General features: G+C 28.7%; 6 protein-coding genes across 6 annotated transcripts; 5 read left to right on the top strand and 1 right to left on the bottom strand.

Annotated features, from left to right (window-relative positions):
• Positions 1-4715: 4715 nt before the first annotated feature.
• On the top strand, positions 4716-6706 carry OCT59_027023 (uncharacterized protein; the record flags this gene model as incomplete). The annotated part of the gene is made up of 5 exons (XM_066136656.1): positions 4716-4777; positions 4875-5346; positions 5432-5768; positions 5952-6269; positions 6355-6706. 5 exons carry the CDS (start codon positions 4716-4718, stop codon positions 6495-6497), a joined length of 1332 nt encoding a protein of 443 aa, XP_065993124.1. The 3' UTR covers positions 6498-6706.
• Positions 6702-9072, bottom strand: OCT59_027022 (uncharacterized protein; the record flags this gene model as incomplete). The annotated part of the gene is made up of 4 exons (XM_025317680.2): positions 8039-9072; positions 7933-7970; positions 7656-7852; positions 6702-7578 (listed from the first exon to the last, which is right to left on the bottom strand). Exons 1-4 carry the CDS (start codon positions 9051-9053, stop codon positions 6702-6704), a joined length of 2127 nt encoding a protein of 708 aa, XP_025177766.2. The 5' UTR covers positions 9054-9072.
• A 1045-nt stretch (positions 9073-10117) lies between these two features.
• OCT59_027021 (uncharacterized protein) lies at positions 10118-13012 on the top strand (the record flags this gene model as incomplete). The annotated part of the gene is made up of 16 exons (XM_066136655.1): positions 10118-10579; positions 10687-11470; positions 11541-11573; positions 11653-11676; positions 11748-11768; positions 11841-11885; positions 11954-11977; positions 12046-12111; positions 12183-12206; positions 12275-12340; positions 12412-12477; positions 12551-12595; positions 12680-12706; positions 12776-12802; positions 12867-12899; positions 12996-13012. The coding sequence occupies 16 exons, from the start codon at positions 10118-10120 to the stop codon at positions 13010-13012; spliced, it is 1764 nt and encodes a 587-aa protein (XP_065993123.1).
• A 2720-nt stretch (positions 13013-15732) lies between these two features.
• OCT59_027020 (uncharacterized protein) lies at positions 15733-17059 on the top strand. Its single transcript, XM_025317681.2, has 3 exons — positions 15733-16166; positions 16244-16538; positions 16617-17059. Exons 1-3 carry the CDS (start codon positions 15828-15830, stop codon positions 16865-16867), a joined length of 885 nt encoding a protein of 294 aa, XP_025177768.1. The 5' UTR covers positions 15733-15827; the 3' UTR covers positions 16868-17059.
• Positions 17060-17126: 67 nt separating this feature from the next.
• On the top strand, positions 17127-19552 carry OCT59_027019 (uncharacterized protein; the record flags this gene model as incomplete). Its single annotated transcript, XM_025317682.2, has 10 exons — positions 17127-17392; positions 17478-17552; positions 17654-17826; positions 17904-18058; positions 18130-18157; positions 18264-18441; positions 18515-18558; positions 18658-18802; positions 18892-19020; positions 19081-19552. The coding sequence occupies 10 exons, from the start codon at positions 17127-17129 to the stop codon at positions 19550-19552; spliced, it is 1665 nt and encodes a 554-aa protein (XP_025177769.1).
• Positions 19553-19912: 360 nt separating this feature from the next.
• On the top strand, positions 19913-20945 carry OCT59_027018 (uncharacterized protein; the record flags this gene model as incomplete). The annotated part of the gene is made up of 4 exons (XM_025329151.2): positions 19913-20197; positions 20284-20364; positions 20434-20566; positions 20647-20945. 4 exons carry the CDS (start codon positions 19913-19915, stop codon positions 20943-20945), a joined length of 798 nt encoding a protein of 265 aa, XP_025177770.1.
• Between the last annotated feature and the right edge of the window lie 1679 nt (positions 20946-22624).

Raw genomic sequence — 22624 nt, 5'->3', positions numbered from 1 at the left:
AAAAAAAGTCGTACAATTAAACGCATACTTCGCTCTTTAAGGATTTATTTATTTAACGAATTCATTTTTTTTTCCACTTATTTAAAATTGATAAAAAATAATATTTTTATTATGACTTTTATTCAAGAAGACATAGTGTTTTTGCTGCACATAATAGAGCATATGCATTAGCAGATTATAATATTCAAGATACTTTAGACAAAACGATTTGAATTTAGACAGCAAACTATTCTTTATTCTTAAATTTCAACTTAGACAATGAAATTGTTTTTAAAACAATAAATAATTTAATGATTAGACGCATGAATTTATCATATCTCAAACAAACCTTTTCTCAAATATTTCAACGCTTGGACATTGTCTTTATTTTCTTTCGGGATAAACTTTGATGGATCAACTCTGATGGATTCTTAATTGTAATGATTAACCGCGATGTTTATTCTCAACTATTCGGAAGTACCCTATTCAGATAAAATTATAAAAGATGAACAAATATTGCCTAACATAGAAAAAAACGAAGTATCTCATATATTTGTTATTGAAGTTGTTATTCCAAATATAAATAAAAAGTATTTTACAATTTTGAGGACTTTAATAGGACCCAGAAATATATATATAGGGTCAGGTGATGAAAAAAATTTTTTACTATGAAGCTGTACGCATTTTTTCAGGGCCGGAATTATGATAATGCCAGTCAGTTACTATAATAGGAAATAAAATCCTGACTGGCATTATCAAAAATTATCTAAAAAAGGAAAGATTTTCATTATTTTTTTAGTTCAAAATACGCAAACTCAAACCTGACCCTTTTATATATATTTCTGGGTCCTACTTTAATAATCAAAAACGTAGTTTTTTAAGTAAATTATTTTCATCTCAAAATTATCAATTATAAAAAACTTATTCTTCATACATCCTAATTTCAGTTGAATATATATCTTTTTTTTGATCTCTTATTTTCATATAATTGTTTCATTAATTTATAAGTAAATACTTTTTAGATCACATTACTTCTGATCACGGCTAGCGTCGCTTTGACGTATCGTCGATACGTGGCATAACTTTTTCGTTTGATCAATTTTGAATCAGGTTTTTTTTTCTCTTCATTTTAATGAACTGTTTATTATTTGATTATGTCAAGTTAACAAAACAAAAGTCTGTAAAGGGTGTCATGTTTTAAATGTTTCTGAATATAAAAGGTGTTGCTTTAAAAAGTGTTTACGTTGCCGAAATAATACTGAAATAATATAAAGACTACTTGCAGGAAATACTAAAAAAGATATACACGAATATTACGATATAAAAAATTTAATTTTTAAATTTTTTATTGATGTAAATATTAATTAAGAGTTATTAGAAGAATCTCGTAACAAGCCAAAACGGCATTTATGATTTAAAAAATGTTCGTTCTAATCTTAACTCATTGGAAAAAAAATGAATAATTGATATTATAGCACTTGAAAATCGTAGAACTAGGCCAAAAATTTGGAAAGATTACTATTCCCAATACCTTGTATTCTTATTATAGTATTAAATTTTCAGAAACATGTTTAAATAAAATATGTATGTTGTGTTTTAATAAAACTCTGTCAATTGAGATGTGTATAATATTTTATTTTATTTTATTTTTACAATGGTATGAACCGAAATCACGTGTAACCCGGCAAATTAGATCCGGCTACCATTTTTTGGAGGCGACGCTAACGAATCTTGATCTTTTGGAAACCCACCGAAACTATAAAAAAAGAAAAGAACGGTTAGTAACCGTTCCATAATATTAAAAAAAAGCAAAAAAAAAAAAACCAAGCTAAGATTCTACTTACGAAACTTCTGTTCTTCGGAAGCCCACCCGAGACACCAAACCTATAAAAAAGAAAAGAAAAGAACGGTTAGTAACCGTTCATAATAATAAAATAATAATAATAAAATAAACCAAGATTCGTACTCGTACTTACGAATCTTAGTTCCTCCATTCGTCGGAAGTCCACCCGAACCTATAAAAAAGAAAAGAACGGTTATTAGTAACCGTTCATAGTATTTTTTTAAAAAAAAATAAAAAAAAATAAAACCAAGATTCGTACTTACTTACGAATCTTGGTTCCACTTTTTCCAAAGATCGGAAGCTACCCGAATAAAAGTAAGTCAAAATGTATTATCATTATCATTAGTATCATTATATCATTATTGTTACTATAAATAATTATAACAACTAATAATTTAACTAAAGAAGACTTCAGGTTCAATACCTTCGAAAAGATATGATTTATCTGTTGTACTCGGTATGTACATGTATTACTGTAAATAAAAACAAATAAATAATTTTTTTTTGGATTTTCAGTTTTTAATCGTTTTTATTATTTTAATAGGATTAGATGGTAAAAAAGTAATAATTTTTGGAGGGAAAGGAGAATGGTCTATTCCAATTATTTTTGGAAAAATCCCAAAATCCAGAATTTTTCATAAAGCACACGTAATTGGAAAATATATGGTTATATGAATACATATGGACAAGAATATTTGATCCTTCAATTCCTAATAATATTATGGATTCATCATCCCCATTTTTATAACCGGATCTTCATTTGGCATTATTACTATCATTCGGAAGTTACTTTTTATATAAATGGAAAAAAATAAACAAAATCAAAAACATATAGCAAGAACAGCATCAATTTCCTCATACTGTTAATTTAACGCAGATGATGATTTTAATGCGTTGCGGTAATTCAGGCCGAACCTGTAATTCCCGGCCTGAACTACAAATATATATTCACGTGATCGTTAATGTTATGCTGCACTTTTTTCATTATCCTCTATTTATTTCGTAGTAGAAAAGTTACAGTTAGAGTTGGTTATCCAATTTATAATATATAATAAACTGCACTCCAGTGATTGTAAATCTCTGCATTGCCTATTATCTGTTATTAGAAAAAAGAAATTATTAATAATGTGCTAAATTTTTATTTAATGGTAAAGAAGACATAGCCAATTCCTCCTTTAGAATTAGCTGACTTTACCAATAACAAAGTAGGATGTTGTCTGCTTGAGTTGATTATCAGGTGAACAAGAGAAATAAAAAAAATAAAAAAAGAAGAAAAAAAGGGAATAAAAAAATAAAAATAAAAATAAAATAAAAAAGAAAAAGCAGGTAATTTCATAGGAATTACCCACTTTGCTCACCCTTACCCAACCAAACAAACAAATCCAGTACCCTCCTAAGTAAAATTTGTGAACTCCCCGACTCAATGAGTTATCCGTTCTAATTTTAGCTTAGGAAGTTACTCACTTTGCAAATAAAAAAATACACACCTCTTTTAAAGTCTCCTAAGCCATTTTACACACATCTAGAAAACTGGTAAAGAGCTTTTGTCTGTCTGTAAGATCTAATGAAATTTCATTGCTTCTTTTTTTCGCAATCTAATGTCCTGTGGCTTGACCAGAGAAGATAGACCTAAAAAAAGAAGACAAAAAATAAGATAAAACATCGCTCACCCAAACCCACATACAAACCCCACTTTCACACTCCCAACTCACACACAAACCCGCACTTCCAACCACACTCCCAACCTACATACCTAAAAGAAGATGTAAGGAAAAAGAGCTTAAAAGAAGACCTAATAAAGAGAAGAACTAGACAGAGAGAAGATAGATTTAAAAAAGAAGACGAAAAAATAAGATAACCATTCTATTTTCATCTCCTTTTGTATTACTTTCTCCTGTTTTGAAATATGTTTATAAAAAAAAAGTTCGGTTTTAATAAAGAGAGAGAGTAAGAAATTTCAAAAAAAAAATAAGGGATTTTTATATATTTTTCGGTTATACAAACTTTTCCATAAATTAGTCATGACATGTAAAAGTGAGTATATACAAAAAATACATCAATGACTCATTACAGTACTTACTGATCAATTGATCAATCTATCCAAATATATAAATAATTGTTTTCGCGTAATAATTTATACGCGGTTTTACGCGTTCTTCATAACGAGATAATCAGATATAACAGAGATAATCAGATAATCAATAAAAATATTTTCAACTAAAGATATCCAAGTAATTAATTATATTTTGTTATAATATGATGATAAAATATAATTTTCGGTCGGATAATTTGACGGCTAATTTTTGTTGAGAACATCTCAAGAGCTTTTCTTTCTTTTCAGACGATCTTTATTTTTTCTTTTTAAGGCGAGCCTTCTATTTTCATATTTCTTTTTAGACGATTCTTTAATTTTTATGCGCCATTTATCTGAGCGATTCTTACTTCATTGATTTATTTCCTTACTAATTATTGCGAAACAATCATTTATTTCATTATTTTATTTCAATTAAACCAAATTTGTTATAATGCAAGAATAAACTGCATGCGTATAAATCATTAAGGAACTAAATTCCGGAAAAGAAAATATTCCACTTTTGATTGGAAAATCCCTCTAGTAGCCAAATAAGGTCGTTATTTTGAACATCAATTTCTTAAATTCATTGGTTTCATTGGATCATCGTGTTACGTTTCAATTCATGCACTGGAAAATGAAGCATATAAACATGCAATTTTTGAATATATACGGTTTCTTTCTCATTTTTTCCTTTTTTCTCTTCTTTTTCTTTTTTTATTTCCTTCAAGTCTAATTAAGGTAATTTAAACAGAGTGAAAAAAAAATTTTTTTTTTCTTTTAAATATTTCCAAAAAAAACTACGCTTCATTGAAAACTTCCATGTTTCGTTTAACATATTCATTTAGGTCACTTTCAAAATCTCCGAATTTATTAAAATTACGGTACGTTATTTCCGTTATTTCCGATACTTCCAATTCCTATAAAAAAAGCTATTTGTTCAACCAAATTTTCAAAATTATAAAATCATAATTTTTTCAGTTACCCAATTCTCAAATTTTATACCATGGAACCTACTACTTCTGCTTCCAAACATAAACTTTCGGGTGAAGAACCTACAACTAAGAGAATAAAGGTTTCACCCCATGAATGTGACACTTGTTATAAATGTTTAAACGAAAAATTTTGCAAGTCATGCTTTGAGCATCATTATGAAAAAACTCAAAAAGATTTTTCTAGTGGGAATGAAACACTTGACAACCTCGTTAAGTATATCAGATATTCTGAAGATGATAATATTTCCTTTCTTCAATGGATACCTTTTGACCGTTTGAAGGATGTTACTTATTTGACAAAAGGTGGTGGTGGAACAACTTCTACAGCCACTTGGTTAGATGGAAAATACGTAAGATGGAGTCATGACGAAAAACGTTGGATAAGAACTGGTGAGACAAGAGTAGCTATCAAAACTTTAAAAGATTCCCAGAGCAAACTTGATGATTATGTTGCCGGGGTAAGAATATTTTTTTATTTCAATTTATACTTGAACCAAACCGAAAATGAATTAATTACAAAAATTACATATTTCAATTTTAAAGCTTGACGAATATTTCAAATGTGCAAGTCAATATCATATAACCTACTATGGAATTTCACAAGAAACAGCTACAAGTGATTATTCAATTATAATGGAATATGCCGACCCGGGTGATCTCCGCCAATTTTTGGCAGCCAACAAGTTCAAGCTTTACTGGCGTCGCAAATTAGAACTTATAAGAGATGTAATTTCTGGCCTTGAAATCATTCATGATTCTGGTATAACTCATCGCAATTTACACACTGGCAACATTCTCAAAGTCAAAAACGTCTTTGTAAATGCTCGTATAAATGATCTTGGTTTATATACTCCAAATATCGCGTCGGGTGAGATTCAAGGTACTTTACCATACATGGCGCCTGAAATTTTACGAGGTCAATCATACACCCAAGCTTCGGACATATACAGTTTCGCCATGATTCTATGGGAAATTTCATGTGGTAGTCGACCTTTCGCTGATCGTTCTCATGATACTTCACTTGTCGTGGATATTCATAATGGTGTGCGTCCCATCATTCCAGAAACAGCTGCTAGTGAAATCCCAGAATGTTTCAGCACGTTAGTGAATCAGTGTTGGGATGATGATCCTAAACAACGTCCAACTGCCAGTCAGATTAAAGAGAAGATCTATGAATGGTTATTAGTGCTTGGTTGGTTTCCAACTTCTAGTAGTAGGGAACATTCTGAAACATCGCAATTTGAAGCAGCAGATGACGCCAAAAACAAGAATGACAAGAGTTATAGCGGCGCTATATATAGTCAAACTATCACTCCACAGACTCCTGTTTATACTAGTCGGAAATTCAAACGTCATGAGATCACACCTGAAATTGCTGGAGGTAAATAACTTTATAGTTTAGTCTGTTTTATTCAAACTCAAGAATCTAATGGATGATAACGTGTTTTTTTCTTCTTTTTTATTAGGCTCTGCAAGTATTAGTCTCTTTATACCTGAAGAACCAGAAGAATCTGAAGAACTTGAAGAACTTGAAGAAGCTGAGGAACCTGAAGAACTCGAAGAATCTAAAGAGTTTGAAGAACCCGAAGATGATAAGGACAATCAATAATTTTGTAATTTCCAGTACCTTTAAATTTATCATCAACTTGTAAAATTATAAATTATAAACAAACAATACTAGATAATAATTTTTTTTTTTATAAAGATATGATTTGTTTTATTTAATGTTAACATATAAAGACTATTATAATTTATAATTTAATAAATATAAACAAAATAAAATAAAGAAATTTAGATAACAGATAACTAACTATTAAAGATTAATTCCGTGTTTATCTAATGTTTCAATTGCTTTAGGATTATCTTGTAAAGCGGAAAGTTTAAGATATCCAATACCTTTTTCTTTATCTTGTTTTACTCCCATTTTTCCGTTATAATAAGTAATACCTACGTGGTATAATGCTATAGAATTATTATTTTCAGCGGCCATATTTAAATATTTCCAACATTCTTTTTTATCAAAAGGTAAATCAGGATTTTTAAGATTCTTACTATCATAAGCAAAAGCATATTCCAATTGAGCATCAGCCATTCCAGCGTCAGCTGCAATTTTAAATAATTTTTTTGCTTCAATTTGATTCTTTTCAACAAAACCTTTCCATAAATAAAGACCTTTCCAATACATAGCCGTTTTATTACCAATATTTGCATGTGCATTGAAACATTCCCAACAAATTTTATAATCTTGTTTTGATTTTGTTCTCTTAGCCTTTGTATTATGATGTTCAATACCATCTGATAATGGTAAAAGATCAATGACATGTTTATTAACAACTTCAATAGCGTTATTATTGGTAGAAATGGTAGAGGTAGTAAAAGAACTTTCTTGAGATTTTTGAGGTTCATAATTTGTTTCTTCATTTAAATTTAACAAATTATTTTCATGAGATTTATATAATGATTCAAGAATTTTTGAGACCTTTTGGGTTGATGGACGTTTACGATTTTCATGCTGCCATGCCGATGTAATAATTTCGGTGAAACCATCAATTATATCAGGTGGACAATTTACAAAGTTTAACGTTTCTCGTTTTCCACTCATAACATGTTCAACTATTTCATCATATTCATATTCCATATCTTTATATGGTACTCTATTAAAAGAAAGTTCCCAAAGAAGCATTCCAAAACTATAAAAAAAAAAAAAGGAAAGAATTTTAAAAGATTTATTTTTTTTAATCTTTTTTAGCCAATTCGTTCGACATACCTAAACATTTCACATGCATAAGTATATGGTTCTATCTTCGTATTTTGATTTGATTTTTGATAAGGTTTAAGTTTCTCAGGAGCCATCCAACGCATCATTTGTTTCACACTCTCACCATCATGTACTTTGGAAGTTACATATTGTGTTTTACGACTTAAAGTAAAATTTGTTATTTTACATTTAAATCCTTCAACCACCTACAGTATTTAAAATATATAAATTAAATATAAATTCAACATAGAGTAATTAGAGTATATTGATGAATCAAAGAACTTACCAAAATATTTTCACATCTAACATCATGATGTAAAACACCTATTATTCATATGAAATTAGTTCACGGACGTAAAATACCGGCAATTAATAAAATAAATGGAACTTACGAATATGATTCAAGAAACAAAGACCACGAAAAACATCTCTCGCCATACTTAATTTAAGTTTCCAATTAAGATTCTTACTCTCATAAAGACTTTTTAAATCTCCAAATTCAGCCCATTCTAGAACCGTAACATTTTCATTATAAATATCCAAATTTGAAACTCCAAGAAATTTAATTATATAAGGACATTCACTTAATTCATTCCAAATCGTTAAAGTTGCACCAGCTTTTTTTGATTCTGGATTATTATCGTCAGTTGAATATTTAGTTGGCTTACAAGCGACATCCAAATTTCTATATTTTCTTAATACAACACTATTACGTTCTATGATATCTTCTGGTACTATAAGATTTTCCGGACCAATTGTAGGCGGTTTCGATTTATCCAAAATCGAAGAATTTTTTTCCAACATTTCAATTTTTGCAGTAATAATTGATAATTTTTGATCAGTTATATTAAAACTATGTTTAATATCTTCAAAAAAACCTTTTAATTGACTTAAATCACTTTTTATCTCTTCATTTTCATTTTCACGATTAACAACATCATCAATAGCAATAGCAAGTTGTAATGATTTATAACAATTATCAAAATCATCTCTAATTTCATTAAGTTGTTGATTAACAACACTAGCAACGAAAAATTTTTTAAAACCTTTAAATTCAGAAACTTCTTCAACAAAATTTTTAATATGTTCTAATACTTCAATAAAATGCATAAAACTTTCAAAATAACTTTTTTCATGAAATTTTTCAATATTTTTATCAATATGCCTTTGTAAATATTTTATTGATGTTAAAGCTAAATCTACTCTATCAGCAAATACTCTACAAATTTTTTTATTAGTTTTAGCTTTATCATAAATAACTAATATATAAGATGCTATTTTAATTGCTATATCAAAATGTGGTTCTAAATTTTGAATAATATCTGCGGTTGTTTGTATAATATTTATTCCATGATCTTTAACGCACTCTGACATATCAACGGTAAAACTAGAAAATGTTTCTTTCATGATAATTGTTTTCTTTTACAATATAATAATTAAATAAAATAATTAAATAATTTTTAAAATCTATTCAGTCATTTATATGATATCTATTAAATGGAACACGGCATCCATTCATACCGTTCCACTCTCTAGAAAAAATAAATTTGTTACACATGCTGATGAGCTGATCTCCATTTCCAAACAAATTCTACAAATTCTGAAACTTTTTCCTTTTTTTATATAATAAAGAATTATAATTATAGTAATAATCATTTGCTTGTTAAATTTGTCTTCATTATACCAAATAAAAAGAATTGATGAAAAAGATTTTATTATAATATATAATCTTTTATAATTTCAACGATCGAAAATATAATAAAAATTATTTTGCTGGTAAATAACCAATAATACTCTTTTAAGATTTGGCTTTATTATATATTCTATTTATATAAAAAAATGTAAACACTAAATATTTTTAATTAATTTAATTTAATTTACAAACAAATCCAACAATGCATGCAATTCTGTAACACTCGCATAAACTCACTCCGTGTATGTAAATAAAAAAATAAACAAAAATTTAAAGAATTTAAGCCAATTTGACAAATTTGGATATTTCTGTGGTTTTGCCCAGAATGTTCTCTCCTTAAAACGCCAAATTTTTTTCATTGTAATTAAATTGTGCAACGGATAACTTCACAGTGTGACACATAATAGCAATATGAGCGGCCTTGGATTCCGTAAATAATTAAATAAATCACCTTATCCTAAAAAAAATAACTAAATTTATTATTTATTATTCGAATGAAAATGATTAATTATAAACTTTTTGTGGCAATTGTGCTTATTCAGCTTAAAAATGAAATTGAGAAATAAAGAAACTTTATAAAGAATTATTTGTTTTTGTTGATCAATTCATCCCAATCATGCCATTCCAAAAAAGGAATCTCCTATTTGTAGCATGTTCAGAAATTTCTTCCTTCCAATAAGAATTTGTTATCAAATTGTGTATGTTAATGAATTTATAAATTGGGTAACCTATAAAATAATTCTTCGTTTCTCTTCTTGTCTTATTTAATTTTAAAAACATGTATTTTACAAATCCTTTCACAATAGGAAAGAAAGGAGTCAAAGCACGTTCTTGTTTTTCATATCTTGATTTTCTACGTAGGCCAATGCCGCACAACTGTTCAAAATGTAATCAGTGTAAAATAGACAAACTCCCTTGCCAACCTTGTATTCAAGAGCGATATCAAAAAGAATATGAAAATTGGTCATGCGGAAACGAAAAAATTGACAAATTAGTTAAATACGTTAGGCCTTCCCTTATTAACACTATCCTTTTTCTTGAATGGATTCCCTATGAAGATCTTGAAATAGACAAAAAAGATTTTGCTGAAGGTGGTTTTGGAACAATATCTCTGGCAACTTGGATAAATGGTTATGTTGTACGATGGAATCATAATAAAAAACAATGGCATAGACAAGGAAAAATGCAAGTTGTTATAAAAACTATGAAGGACAATATTAGTGATAATTTTATCACTGAGGTATTATATCATTATATAATCATATACATATTTCAACGTTATTAATGTCATTAATTGTATTATGCCACCATTTTTTTAATTAACTTATTAAACAATTCAATTTGCAGCTTGAAGCATATTTTAAATGTGCTAGTCGTCATCTTATTAGCTATCTCGGTATCACTCAAAATCCGGATACAAAAGATTATGCAATAGTAATGGAATTCGCTGAAAATGGTGATTTACGAACATATCTTCAAAATAACAAAGCTAAATTATATTGGCGTCGGAAACTTGATATTCTTCGAAACATAGTCGCGGGCTTAGAAATAATTCATGTGACTGGTATGACACATCGTGATCTCCATACTGGAAATATTTTGCAGTTCAAAGATCTTCTGTATCCCTCACGAATTACCGACTTGGGGTTATCTAAACAAGCCAGTGAAGAAAAAACGGAAAAAATTATTGGTGTCACACCTTACATTGCTCCTGAAGTATTAAATAAAAATCCATACTCTGAAGCATCTGATATTTATAGCTTTGCAATGATCTTATGGGAAGTGGGAACTGGTGAAAAACCTTATGCAGATCTCGCCGATGATGAAGCACTTGCCGATCAGATCAAGAGAGGTCGAAGACCTAACATTCCCAAAGAAATGCCTGAATGTTATGCAACTTTGATAAGAAATTGTTGGAATAGTGATCCACAAAAACGGCCAACTGCGCTAGATATTAAAGAAAAAATAATGGAATGGCAATCCGTTCTTGGTTGGTTTCCTACTGAGGTGAGCCGCAATGATGAGGAAGCGAAACAATTTGAGGAAGCTGATGATGAAAAAAGCAAAGAGGACAGAAGATATCGTGCAAAAATATATAATCCACCTCCTAAACCGCAAGAACCATCTGCAGGTAAATTCTTAAATCATATCTTATTTGTTCGTGCCCTATATTGAAACTCATCCAATTTTAACTTTTGCAGAAGTTGATGATGATCAAGATCGTGAACTTCCAGGTAAGAAAATTTATACTACATACAGTATTTCTTATTTTCTCATTTTCATCTTAACACCTAACGTGTTTTTGCTTTGCAGATATTGATGATGAACTTTTAGATGGTAATGGAAATCTACTTTTTTATTTATTTGTTTATTCTATATTTATATTCATTCATCTTTTTAATTTGTAGATAATAACGATAGTCCCGACGGTAAGGAATCTTTACAATTTTTTTTCTTATTTTGCTTATGTCCTATGCTGACATGCATTTTACTATATATAGACATTAGCAAAGAATCTCAAGATGATAGTAAAGAACTTCCGGATGGTAAACAACTTTTGCATTCTTTTAATAATTTTTCATGCTCAATCCACTCACGCGCTTTTACTTTACAGGCATTAGCAAAGAACTTCCAGATAGTATGAACTTTCACATTCATCTTAATTATTCATCTCAGTCCTAATACTCACGAACCTTTACTTTACAGACATTAGCAAAGAACTTCTGGATGATAGCAAAGAACTTTTGAATGATAACAAAGAATCTCCGGATGGTAAGAAATTTTTATATACTTTTTTATTTGTTCGTGCTCTGTTCTGACATTCACGCACTTTTACTTTACAGACATTAGCAAAGAACTTCCAAATGGTATGAACTTTTGTATTCATCTTAATTATTCATCTCAGTCCTAATACTCACGCACCTTTACTTTACAGACATTAGCAAAGAACTTCTGGATGATAGCAAAGAACTTTTGAATGATAACAAAGAATCTCCGGATGGTAAGAAATTTTATATACTTTTTTAATTTGTTCGTGCTCCGTTCTGACATTCACGCATTTTTACTTTACAGTCATTAGCAAAGAACTTCCGGATGATAGCAGAGAACTTCTGAACGACAACAAAGAACCTCCGGATGGTAAGAAATTTTTATATACTTTTTTCTTATTTGTTCGTGCTCTGTTCTGACATTCACGCACTTTACTTTATAGGCATTAGCAAAGAACTTCCGGATGATAGTAAGGAACTTTCGGATGGTATGAAACTTATACAATTCTTTTTTTCTTACTTGTCCATACTCTATCCTGATACTTACCCTATTTTATCATTTTAACATAAAGATGACGATGGTTATGAAATTCCAGACGGTAACATTTTTTTTCTTATTTATTCAAGTTCTATCTTTAATACTCACGCCAATTTTAACTTTGCAACAGATGATGATGACCATGAAATTCTGGATGGTAAGAAAATTTTTTTCTTGTTCGATAATGTTCTATTCTGATACTCATGCTATTAACTTTGCAGCAGATGATGATGATAACCGCGAATTTCCAGATGGTAAAGAACTTTAATATTCTTTCTATTTCCAAATCATTCAGGAGATATATTTGTATTCATGTTTCATCACTTACTGATACAACTGCAATTCTTTAGATGATCCTCCTCTCTAATAATCATTTGACTACATCGTTGATAAAATCATTTCCCTGTTGAAAAAACGAGTATAGTCTGTATGAAAAGCATACAGATACCGGAAGTTTTGGACAAAAATTGTCATAATATTTTTGATGGACTAACATACGAAAAAAATTCGCGAAATAATTCAATAATTTTTTTTTAAAAAAAAATTCCTTTGTTATATAGAATTTAAACATTTTTTATTTTTTTTATTTTTTTTTTTAAAAAAAAAAAAATCATCATATTATCATATGTATATATATAATTGTTAATATTTATTTTATTATTGAATATGTAATTTATTATTAGGACAAAGTACATAATTAATACCTGATTATTTAATTTATAATATGTAGCATAGCTTTTACAAATAAAAACATTTGACCATTGATTGCATTCACTATAATTTCACTTGCAATCTTTCTTTTGCTATTAAAAAATTAAAGGATAAAAGAATAAAATACATAACCTTACCAAGTAATGATGGCGCGGCATAAATTTTACAAAACATACTACTTATTTTTAAATTGGCGCAAAAAAATATGATGTAATGATTATTTAACTTAGCAAAATTCTGTGAAACACGTTTATTTTTTAATATATACAATATTGGTTAAAATATAGGAATCACATGTCAACCTTGTGTAATAAAACATTATTTTTTATTTCTAAAAAAAAAAATCATTATACGGTCGTCACGCAATTTGTCACCTTAATATCCTTACCTATTTCTTTTCCCTCCTTCAAACCTACTTTTCATGCGCCCCGTAAATAACTAATACAAAATATTAAAATCTTTTATCTTTTCTTTTAATTCTTGATATTTCTACTATTTATTTTCTTTTATTTTTTAATTTTTTATTAAATTCTTTATTTTTTTCTTTCTTTTCTTATCATTCTTTATATTTTTTATTTTATTTATAAAAAATAATAGAGAATTGGAATCGATGAAAAAAACCTTTAATCAGTCAAAATGTCAAATAATTCAATTTCTTATGATTGCCTCTTGTGGACATTTAAGATCCAGGTAGCATTTCTTATGGAAATTTTGTGCAAATCGAATATTATCAACATTTGATAATTTTTGCATATCCAACACAAAACAAACAAGTTCACGACATTCATGTTTCAGCTTAACATAAAACTACCAATAATAATGGATATCACCTATGTAAAAATCGATATCACGAACAAGGATAACGGATAATAGGATCTCAGAGAATATTTAACCAACTTAAATTTATTAAAGATTATATTGATTCAGATGATGGAGACAACTGGAAGTGACCGCCAATGGTCTCAGTAATAATCTCAATGATGAGGCGCAACAATAAAGAAATAAGAAAGGTGCCAAAGAACATGATTTAAACCCAATAAGACTCAGATGGACGATTTTTAAAAAATAATCCTTTCACTTCAGAATGAAGAAAAGTTTATAACATCTTTATAACATCATTCTCTTATGATTTTGTTCAATCATATATCATCATTTGTAAGGCGTTTATTAGACTGTTATAGTCACGTGTTTGACCTTGACATGATGTCTGAAATGTTTTGGAAATTCTTTGAAGAGGAATGTTGAAAGCATGATGCGACTTCCTTGAACTTGAAGAAACCGGTTTGGGCGTTGAAGATGTCAGTCCAAAAAGTCAAGAAAGCTAAGAAAATTGAGAAAACAAAGGAGAAAAAAAAGTTGATTTATGAATTCTATTATTTTTCATTTTAGTTCTAAAAATAAATTCTTGCCCGATCACCTTTTATAATCACAAACTACAAAGGTCTTCTCCCCTATGAAAATTAGTCATTATCTAAATATTTAAATATTTGATTCAGACATTAAGAATTCCGATTGTACTTTGACAAGTAATAAATTACGGATGTATTTTTTTTATTTCCAAAAGGTTGATAAGACTTTTTCTTGTTTAATATTATTATCATGAATTTCCAAAGTTGCATTAACAATGAATCATTAATGTGCTAAATTAAAACAGATATAAAAGCATAAAAAGCATAAGAATATCAAGCATTTACAAAGAATTTCATAAAATTCTCGATATATCTAAGTTTCCCGCAATTATATCTACCGTTGCAACTCCTGGAATTTTAACGGGAATACAACTCTCCAGGAAAAGTCACAATCTTCTCCCCTTGTTGGGGGATTCTCGATGTTCTTTTTAAACTTACAAAGACAACTAGACTTTCCGAGATACTTCAATGCGCAGTTCCGTTGTACAATGTCCACCTACTACGCATTTATGGAGGTTTTATTTTATTTCTTTATTGGTTTCGCTCGTAAAGAACTTTCAGATGCTGGAAGAAATCTGGATCGGAAATCCCCACGTTTAATACAATTTTTCAAATAATGTGATTAAAAAATTTGAATCTCGAACCATCTTACGTAAGACTTGATCAACTTCAGTTTGAAATTCATATTTAAAAAAGTGAGGTTGACAAGCTCCATCATAAAATGATAATAAAAAAAATACTTATTTATTCTATTTATTCATCTCGTTGCTGGTATATTTTCGACATTAAAGGGATTATATTACAACTCAAAGGAAATTAATTGGATACGGAACTTATGCATCTTAAAGAAAACTTTACCTTATAAACGAGGAATAATGTGTGACAACGACCCCTATAATCTTAGGTGCTTAGGTGTTACAGTAATGTTTGCACGGTATTTATAGCTGCATCAAAAAAAAAAGGATTTATTATTTTCCGTATCTCTTAAGAAAGTATAAAAATGTCCGAATATTTCTTTTTCAAATTTTCTACTGTTTTAATGTTTACTTTTAAAAATTTAAAATGACAAATAATAAAGAGACAGATATTAAATCCCTATATACCAAAATTCCAATTTTAACTTGTCCTGATAATGTAACTTTACCCGTTCCTCCTGAACTTACTGCAGAACAGGAAGAAAAATTTAGTAAAGTCAGAGAATACGTAGATAGCATTTTACTCCCAAAGGAAGATGATCGTTATCAAGAAGAAAAAAATTGGGCATCTGATGCTTGCTTAAAACGTAATTTGCGAGCAGCTAAGTGGAATTTAACAGATGCAAAGAATAGAATAAAATATAGTCTAGAATGGAGAAGAGAATATAAACCTTCGGATATTGATCCTAAAACGGTTGAAGCAGAGGTATTAATTAATGATTACTATATAAAAAGTATTTATAAACGCTAACTGCTGATGAATTTTTTATGTATTTAATTAAGGCTGTTACAGGTAAACAACATTTAAATGGATTTGATAATAATGGTCGCCCAATTTTTTATTTGAGACCTGGATTGGAGAATACTTTACCTGGTCCTGATCAATTACGCTTTGTAATATTTAATTTCGAAAGCGCAATTACAATAATGCCGGAAAATGTAGAAAACATTGTAATTATTATTGATTTTAATAAATGTACCGCTCGAAGTAGTCCCGGTTTGGGAGTTGCTAAAGAATTTATGCATGCCTTGAGTTCTCATTATCCTGAACGATTAGGATATTCTTTGATTATTAATGGTGAATATATAAATATATATATTTATATTTAATTTCTTTCTTTAAAAAAAATTAAATGAAATTCATTTTTTTTTTTAGCTCCTTGGTATTTTTGGGGATTTTTTAAATTATTATCTCCCTTTATTGATCCCGTTACAAAAAACAAAATTAAGTTCGTAGATATACATAATCCTGGTAAAACGGTTCAAAACGCCCAATGGGTTAATTGTTTAGATTTTATTAACGAAAATCAATTAGAGTCGGAGTATGGCGGATCGAACGCTTTTGAATATCATCATGAAACTTATTGGAAAACTTTATGTGAAAGAATTGGAAAATCTCCGTACTAAGTTTATTAGTTTATGCATATAATACTATATTTAATGATATTTTTAATGAGTAATTTAGCCAGTTAGTAATTATGTTGATTTAAGATTACATCAAAGCACGTGACTTATGATAGTTTGATAATGTTCTGTATAAATATTTGAGCTTCAGAGTATCTTCAGTTCAATTCTCCATTTATTGAAATAAAAAAAAAAATAAATATTTCCTTCCTTCATAATAGCAAAAACTCTCTAATTTTTAGTTATACCTTCAAAATACATAATGACAGCTGACGATGCTTTAAACCTATCAGCCTCTCCCTCATCTACTTATAAAACAAATGAGCATCCAATTAGTCCTGCGGATGCACCTTCAAGGCCTTCATCGCAAGAGGAACATTTTTCTTTCAATGATTCTGGCAATGAAGCTCAAGGAATATACAGTGACGAAAATGGAGGCTGTAGTGTTGTTACTCCCGCCGGTTCCCCCTATAGAATTAAAACACCGAAAAATGTACAATCTTATAGCCCTCCCCATAACTTTTATCCGTATGAAATATATTTTGATCTTTACAAGAGTTCATTTATTCATTTTTTTAAATTATTTAATATATTAATTTTATTTTTATTTTAGTGATCACACATTTGTAGGGTGTTCTTCAATAACTGACTATGAGATAAAGGATAAACTTGGTGAGGGAACATTTGGGTATGAAAATATACAAGTTTATAATTAGATCTCCAATACTTGTTTCCGAAGTTACATTTGCGTCTATTCACTGTAATTCGTTAATTACAATTACATAATAGTGAGGTACACAAAGGCATTCATAAAAAGACAAAGAACGTTGTTGCTCTGAAAAGGATCTTGATGCATAATGAAAAAGAAGGCATTCCAATTACTGCGATTAGAGAGATCAAGATCCTCCGGCAACTTAGTAACCCAAATGTGGTCACATTGAGTGATATGGCATTTGAATATGGTAAATTTTCTTGGTAAATTTTCTTCAGTTTAATTATTAAAAAACGCAAATCGTAACCAAGAAATTTATTTTTAAAGGTGATAAGGAAGATCAACCTTCAATATATATGGTTTTTCCTTATATGGATCACGATCTAGCTGGGCTCCTAGAAAATAAAGATGTCCAATTCGCTGCTCCACAAATCAAATGTTATCTAAGGCAATTATTAGAAGGGACCTTTTATCTGCATCAAGTGTGTAGTTTTAATTTAATTTGTAAAATAATCTTGAAGATATTATATTTAATTTGAATTTTCTTAATTAGCAACGAATATTACATCGTGATCTGAAAGGTAGGTATTTCTCTATAAAAACTATAGAAAAAAAAAAATAATAAATCGAATTTTAATTAAATTTTAATTCACACTCACACAATTGTACAATTAATTTTTCTTGTAGCTGCCAATTTGTTAATTGATAATAACGGCATTCTTAAGATTGCAGACTTTGGCCTTTCCCGTCCGATAATAAACGATAAATCATTAACAGGTTGCGTGGTAACGCGGTGGTATAGATCACCAGAACTATTACTCGGTGCAAAACGATATACACCCGCGATTGATATGTGGGCAATTGGGTAAGTAGATAATAAAATTTTTACTGTTCTTAATTATTATACATTATACTCATTTATGAAATTTTTTTTCTAGTTGCGTTTTTGGCGAGATGTTAAAAAGACAACCAATACTGATGGGTTATTGTCAATTTTAACAAAATTATAAAATATAGTGTAGCCCATATCAGAGATATTAACAATAACTAAGTGTCGTTTATTGCTTTAATATAATTATAGGTAATTCTGATATTCATCAGTTAGAAATTATCTATAAATTGTGCGGGACACCAACAACTGATACCTTTAAAGACTTGGGAATATCAGATCTGCAAGTCGAGCCTGAAAAAGAATCTCCACGAAAAGTAATAGCTGAATACGAAAGGTTGAGAGAATAATCTTTTTTTTTTTTAAAAAAAAACAAATTTTGATTTATTTGATCAGACTAATAATCTAAAGTTGTTGATTTTTAAGATATGGTGAACAAGCAGCTGATTTAATGGATAAATTACTTGTACTTGATCCAAGACAACGGCTAAATGCATTTCAAGCATTGGACCATGATTATCTCTGGACAGATCCTTTACCTGCAGAACCTAAAGAGTAAGTTACAAACCATATTCGTATAGTATTATAGTGTTCTAATGTGATCTTTATTATCAGCTTACCACAATATGAGTCAAGTCATGAGTACAATCGGCGTAATAAACCAAAAGAGAAGAAAGAACATAATAAAATAGAGGAAACGTCTTCAAAAATCACGTCGACAGAAAAACGTCAAGGGTATGATCGAAGAGAACAACGTAAAAAGTCAAAGAGAGCACGAAGTCCAGAAAGACAGCGTGACCATGAGCCTAATAAAAAACGTAATCGTATTTATATTGCTAATCAAGAACATTCAAAAAATAGGCGAGGGTTAGCTGACGAACGGAAAGATATTCCTGAAAATTCGAAACGCATGCGTAAGGAAAAAAGACGTGGTTCAGATGGTGATGAACAGGAAGACAATTCTGATCAGCCTAAAAAACGTTCAAAAAAAGAATACAGACATCATTCACTCCCAGAGAAACCGGGTACTTCAAGGGCGACAGACTCAGATAAAGCAGATAAAGTAGATAAAGCAGATAAAAAATGAGATTTTCAATTTTTTTATATAGATCGCATTGTAGGAACTTGGGTTTTTTTTGTTGTAATTTCGACTTATAAACTTTTATAAACTTTTTACATATTTATAATATTACATACTTATTTGCAAAGCAATATAAGTCTCGGAGAATATTTATATTAAGAACATCATTGATAGATTCAATGAATAAGCACGATAGTTATATTAATAAGAAAAAAGATCAACAAAGATATGAAAAGATATGAATTAATAGTATTATTATTAACTAGTATTTACCTTGCTGCGGTGAGCTATAACAATATTAACCAATGAAATTTAATGTATAATTGATAATTTATCTGTATAATAATATATGAAAAAAAAATTTAAATGTATTCTTTTAATTCACTTCAAAAAGTATATAAATCAACATGCACGTTTCCATTAATACATTCGCATTCATTAGTCCTTCCATACATTTATTTGAATCAAATAACATACATAAAAGCATTAAATCTTCAAAATTATTTAGTAAAAAATAGAATAGAAAATAAATTAGGCAACGTATTATTGTTGGTCCAGCATCCTCCTACTTATACAACTGGTAGAAGAGAAAAAGAGAAGAGTGAAAATGAAAGAATCCGTTTAAAAAAATTTGGTGCGGAATATTATGAAGTAAAATATCATATTTGAAAGGTGTTTCGATTATTAAATATTTAAATAAAATATGTTTGATTTATAATTATTTATTTATTGAATAGACGCTAAGAGGTGGTCAAGTTACATTTCACGGACCTGGACAATTGGTTGGATATCCAATTTTGAATATACGAAATTTTAAGGTAAAAAAATATATAATTCATTAAGAATAATATTATTAAACGTTAATTAATAGTTTCTTTTAATGATAGCTTTCGGTAAGATGTTATGTTGAAGCTATAGAACAAGTGATTATAGACACATGTTCAACATATGGAATTAAGGCTAAAACCACCAAGAATACAGGAGTTTGGATTAATGATGATGAAAAATTATGTGCAATAGGTAATATAATATTTTGATTTTAACCTTGTTTTACCAAAAAAAAAAAAATTCTCATAATTTTGTTATAAATATTTTAATAGGAATTCAAGTACAAAGATATATAACATCACATGGTTTTGCGTTAAATTGTAATACAGATTTAAATTGGTTTGAACATATAATGCCATGTGGATTACAAGACAAGAAAATGACTTCTATTTCAAAAGAATTAAATAATTTAAAAAATAAGAATGATTTGATGGAGGAAATCAGTGTAGAAGAAGTTTTACCAAATTTATGTAAAAGTTTTGGTAAGGTGTTTAATTGTAATGTTGTTTCATTATATGAATTAAATGATGAAAAAAATCTACAATTGAAAAATGCTATATTAAATTTCTAAAAAAAAAAAATTAGAAAATAGATACTGTATCTTTTATAAAAATAATAGAATTAAAATAAATAAACCTTCATAAGCATGATCTTGAAAAGAAAATTTTTGATTAACAAAAATGATATCATCTCCGTCTTAGCAGCAACCTCGATTTTGGACCATCATTATTATCTTGAGATGAAATGAATACGAAGCTAATCTTCATGATATCATATTCTCCAAATGGAAGGATGACTGAATTTCCAATAGATAAATAGAATGCCTAAACAACATTAATAATTTATCTGTAACATAGTATCAATTGCTATTTGAAATGTCTTGATTTTGCACTTTATGACTCTTAGTTACACATATGAGTGATATAACTGACATTTTTAGTAGAATAATATTCACTTTGAACCTCGTAGAGAGATTATTTTCAATCTTTATAACCACCATGACCACCATGACTACCATTACCGCCACTACCTCTTCCTCCATCTTTTGCCAATAAAATTAATATTAATATTTTAAGAAATTATTTTAGATAATTTAAATTTGATCAACAAACAAATTACCCATAATATATCATGTCGGTTGGCTAAATAATAATAATAATCATTCACTTCATGACAGAAGAGTTACATCACTGGTCATGGTCAGGGTTGTGGTAGTACACCTGTACTAGCAAAATTCTAGTACGTACTGTACTAGCAAAAATTTCGTACAAGTACTAAGTACACTGTACTAATACAATTATTACTTTTTAGGATATAATTTAACCATTTTAGGTAGATATCATGTGATCAATATTGTTTATATTTATAAAATTAACCAATAAAATTTATTAATAGTATGTATTAAAATTGTATTTGTACTAAATTTTCAAGTACAAGTACAGTACTTAGTACTGTACTATACTGTACTAGTACTGTACTAGTACAATTCCCAACCCTGGTCATGGTAATATGACAATGTTGAATAATCGTCTATCTCCGTTTAAATTTTCACTCCATATTTCAATATTACTGATTCATCAGAATTCTATATTTGGAAAATTCTTTTTAAAATTACTTTAAAATTTTCATACACATGTATGTCTTTGGACAACCTTTATCTACAATGAAATAAATATTTTTTGTTTTTCTCTTTATAGTGACCGGAGTATGACTGGTAAAGAAATGACAACTCGTAATATAATTCATCCTTTTTCATGTAAAATAAATAAAATATATTAATAATAAATAAAATTATTTTATCCTTTAATTTAAATTGTATACATACCATATAACACCAATTTCCTAAAATCTAACAATCTAATTCTTTTTTTTTTTATTTTTTTCGATTGATTACAAATACCGTCAATAACATCCTGTAATTTATCTAATTTATCGTTAGGGTTGGGCGATTTTTTTGTCATTAATTATTTGTATTTTAACGGTTGTTGAGAAATTCATTTCAATGATCGTGTTTGTCATCGATTATCTTGAGAATTAAAAAATTTGCATATCGCTTTTGACGTCGTCAAATTTCCTGTTCATACCGTCAAATCCCCTTGATCACGTTTTCTGTTCAAAGTGACAATTCTTTAGCTAAAAGAGCTTCTTCATATGCCTTCTTAGAATAATACAGGGCCTTGCTTAATGTCTCAACATCTTTATCATTAAGACGAGGTGCCCTATTCATATTCGTATCATTTTTTAGGTCAT

The sequence above is a fragment of the Rhizophagus irregularis genome, chromosome 7, assembly GCF_026210795.1.
Source record: "Rhizophagus irregularis chromosome 7, complete sequence".
NCBI classification, from domain to species: Eukaryota; Fungi; Glomeromycota; class Glomeromycetes; order Glomerales; family Glomeraceae; genus Rhizophagus; species Rhizophagus irregularis.
Note: the sequence above shows the minus strand (reverse complement) of the source record. Positions and strands in the feature narration are given on the sequence as shown.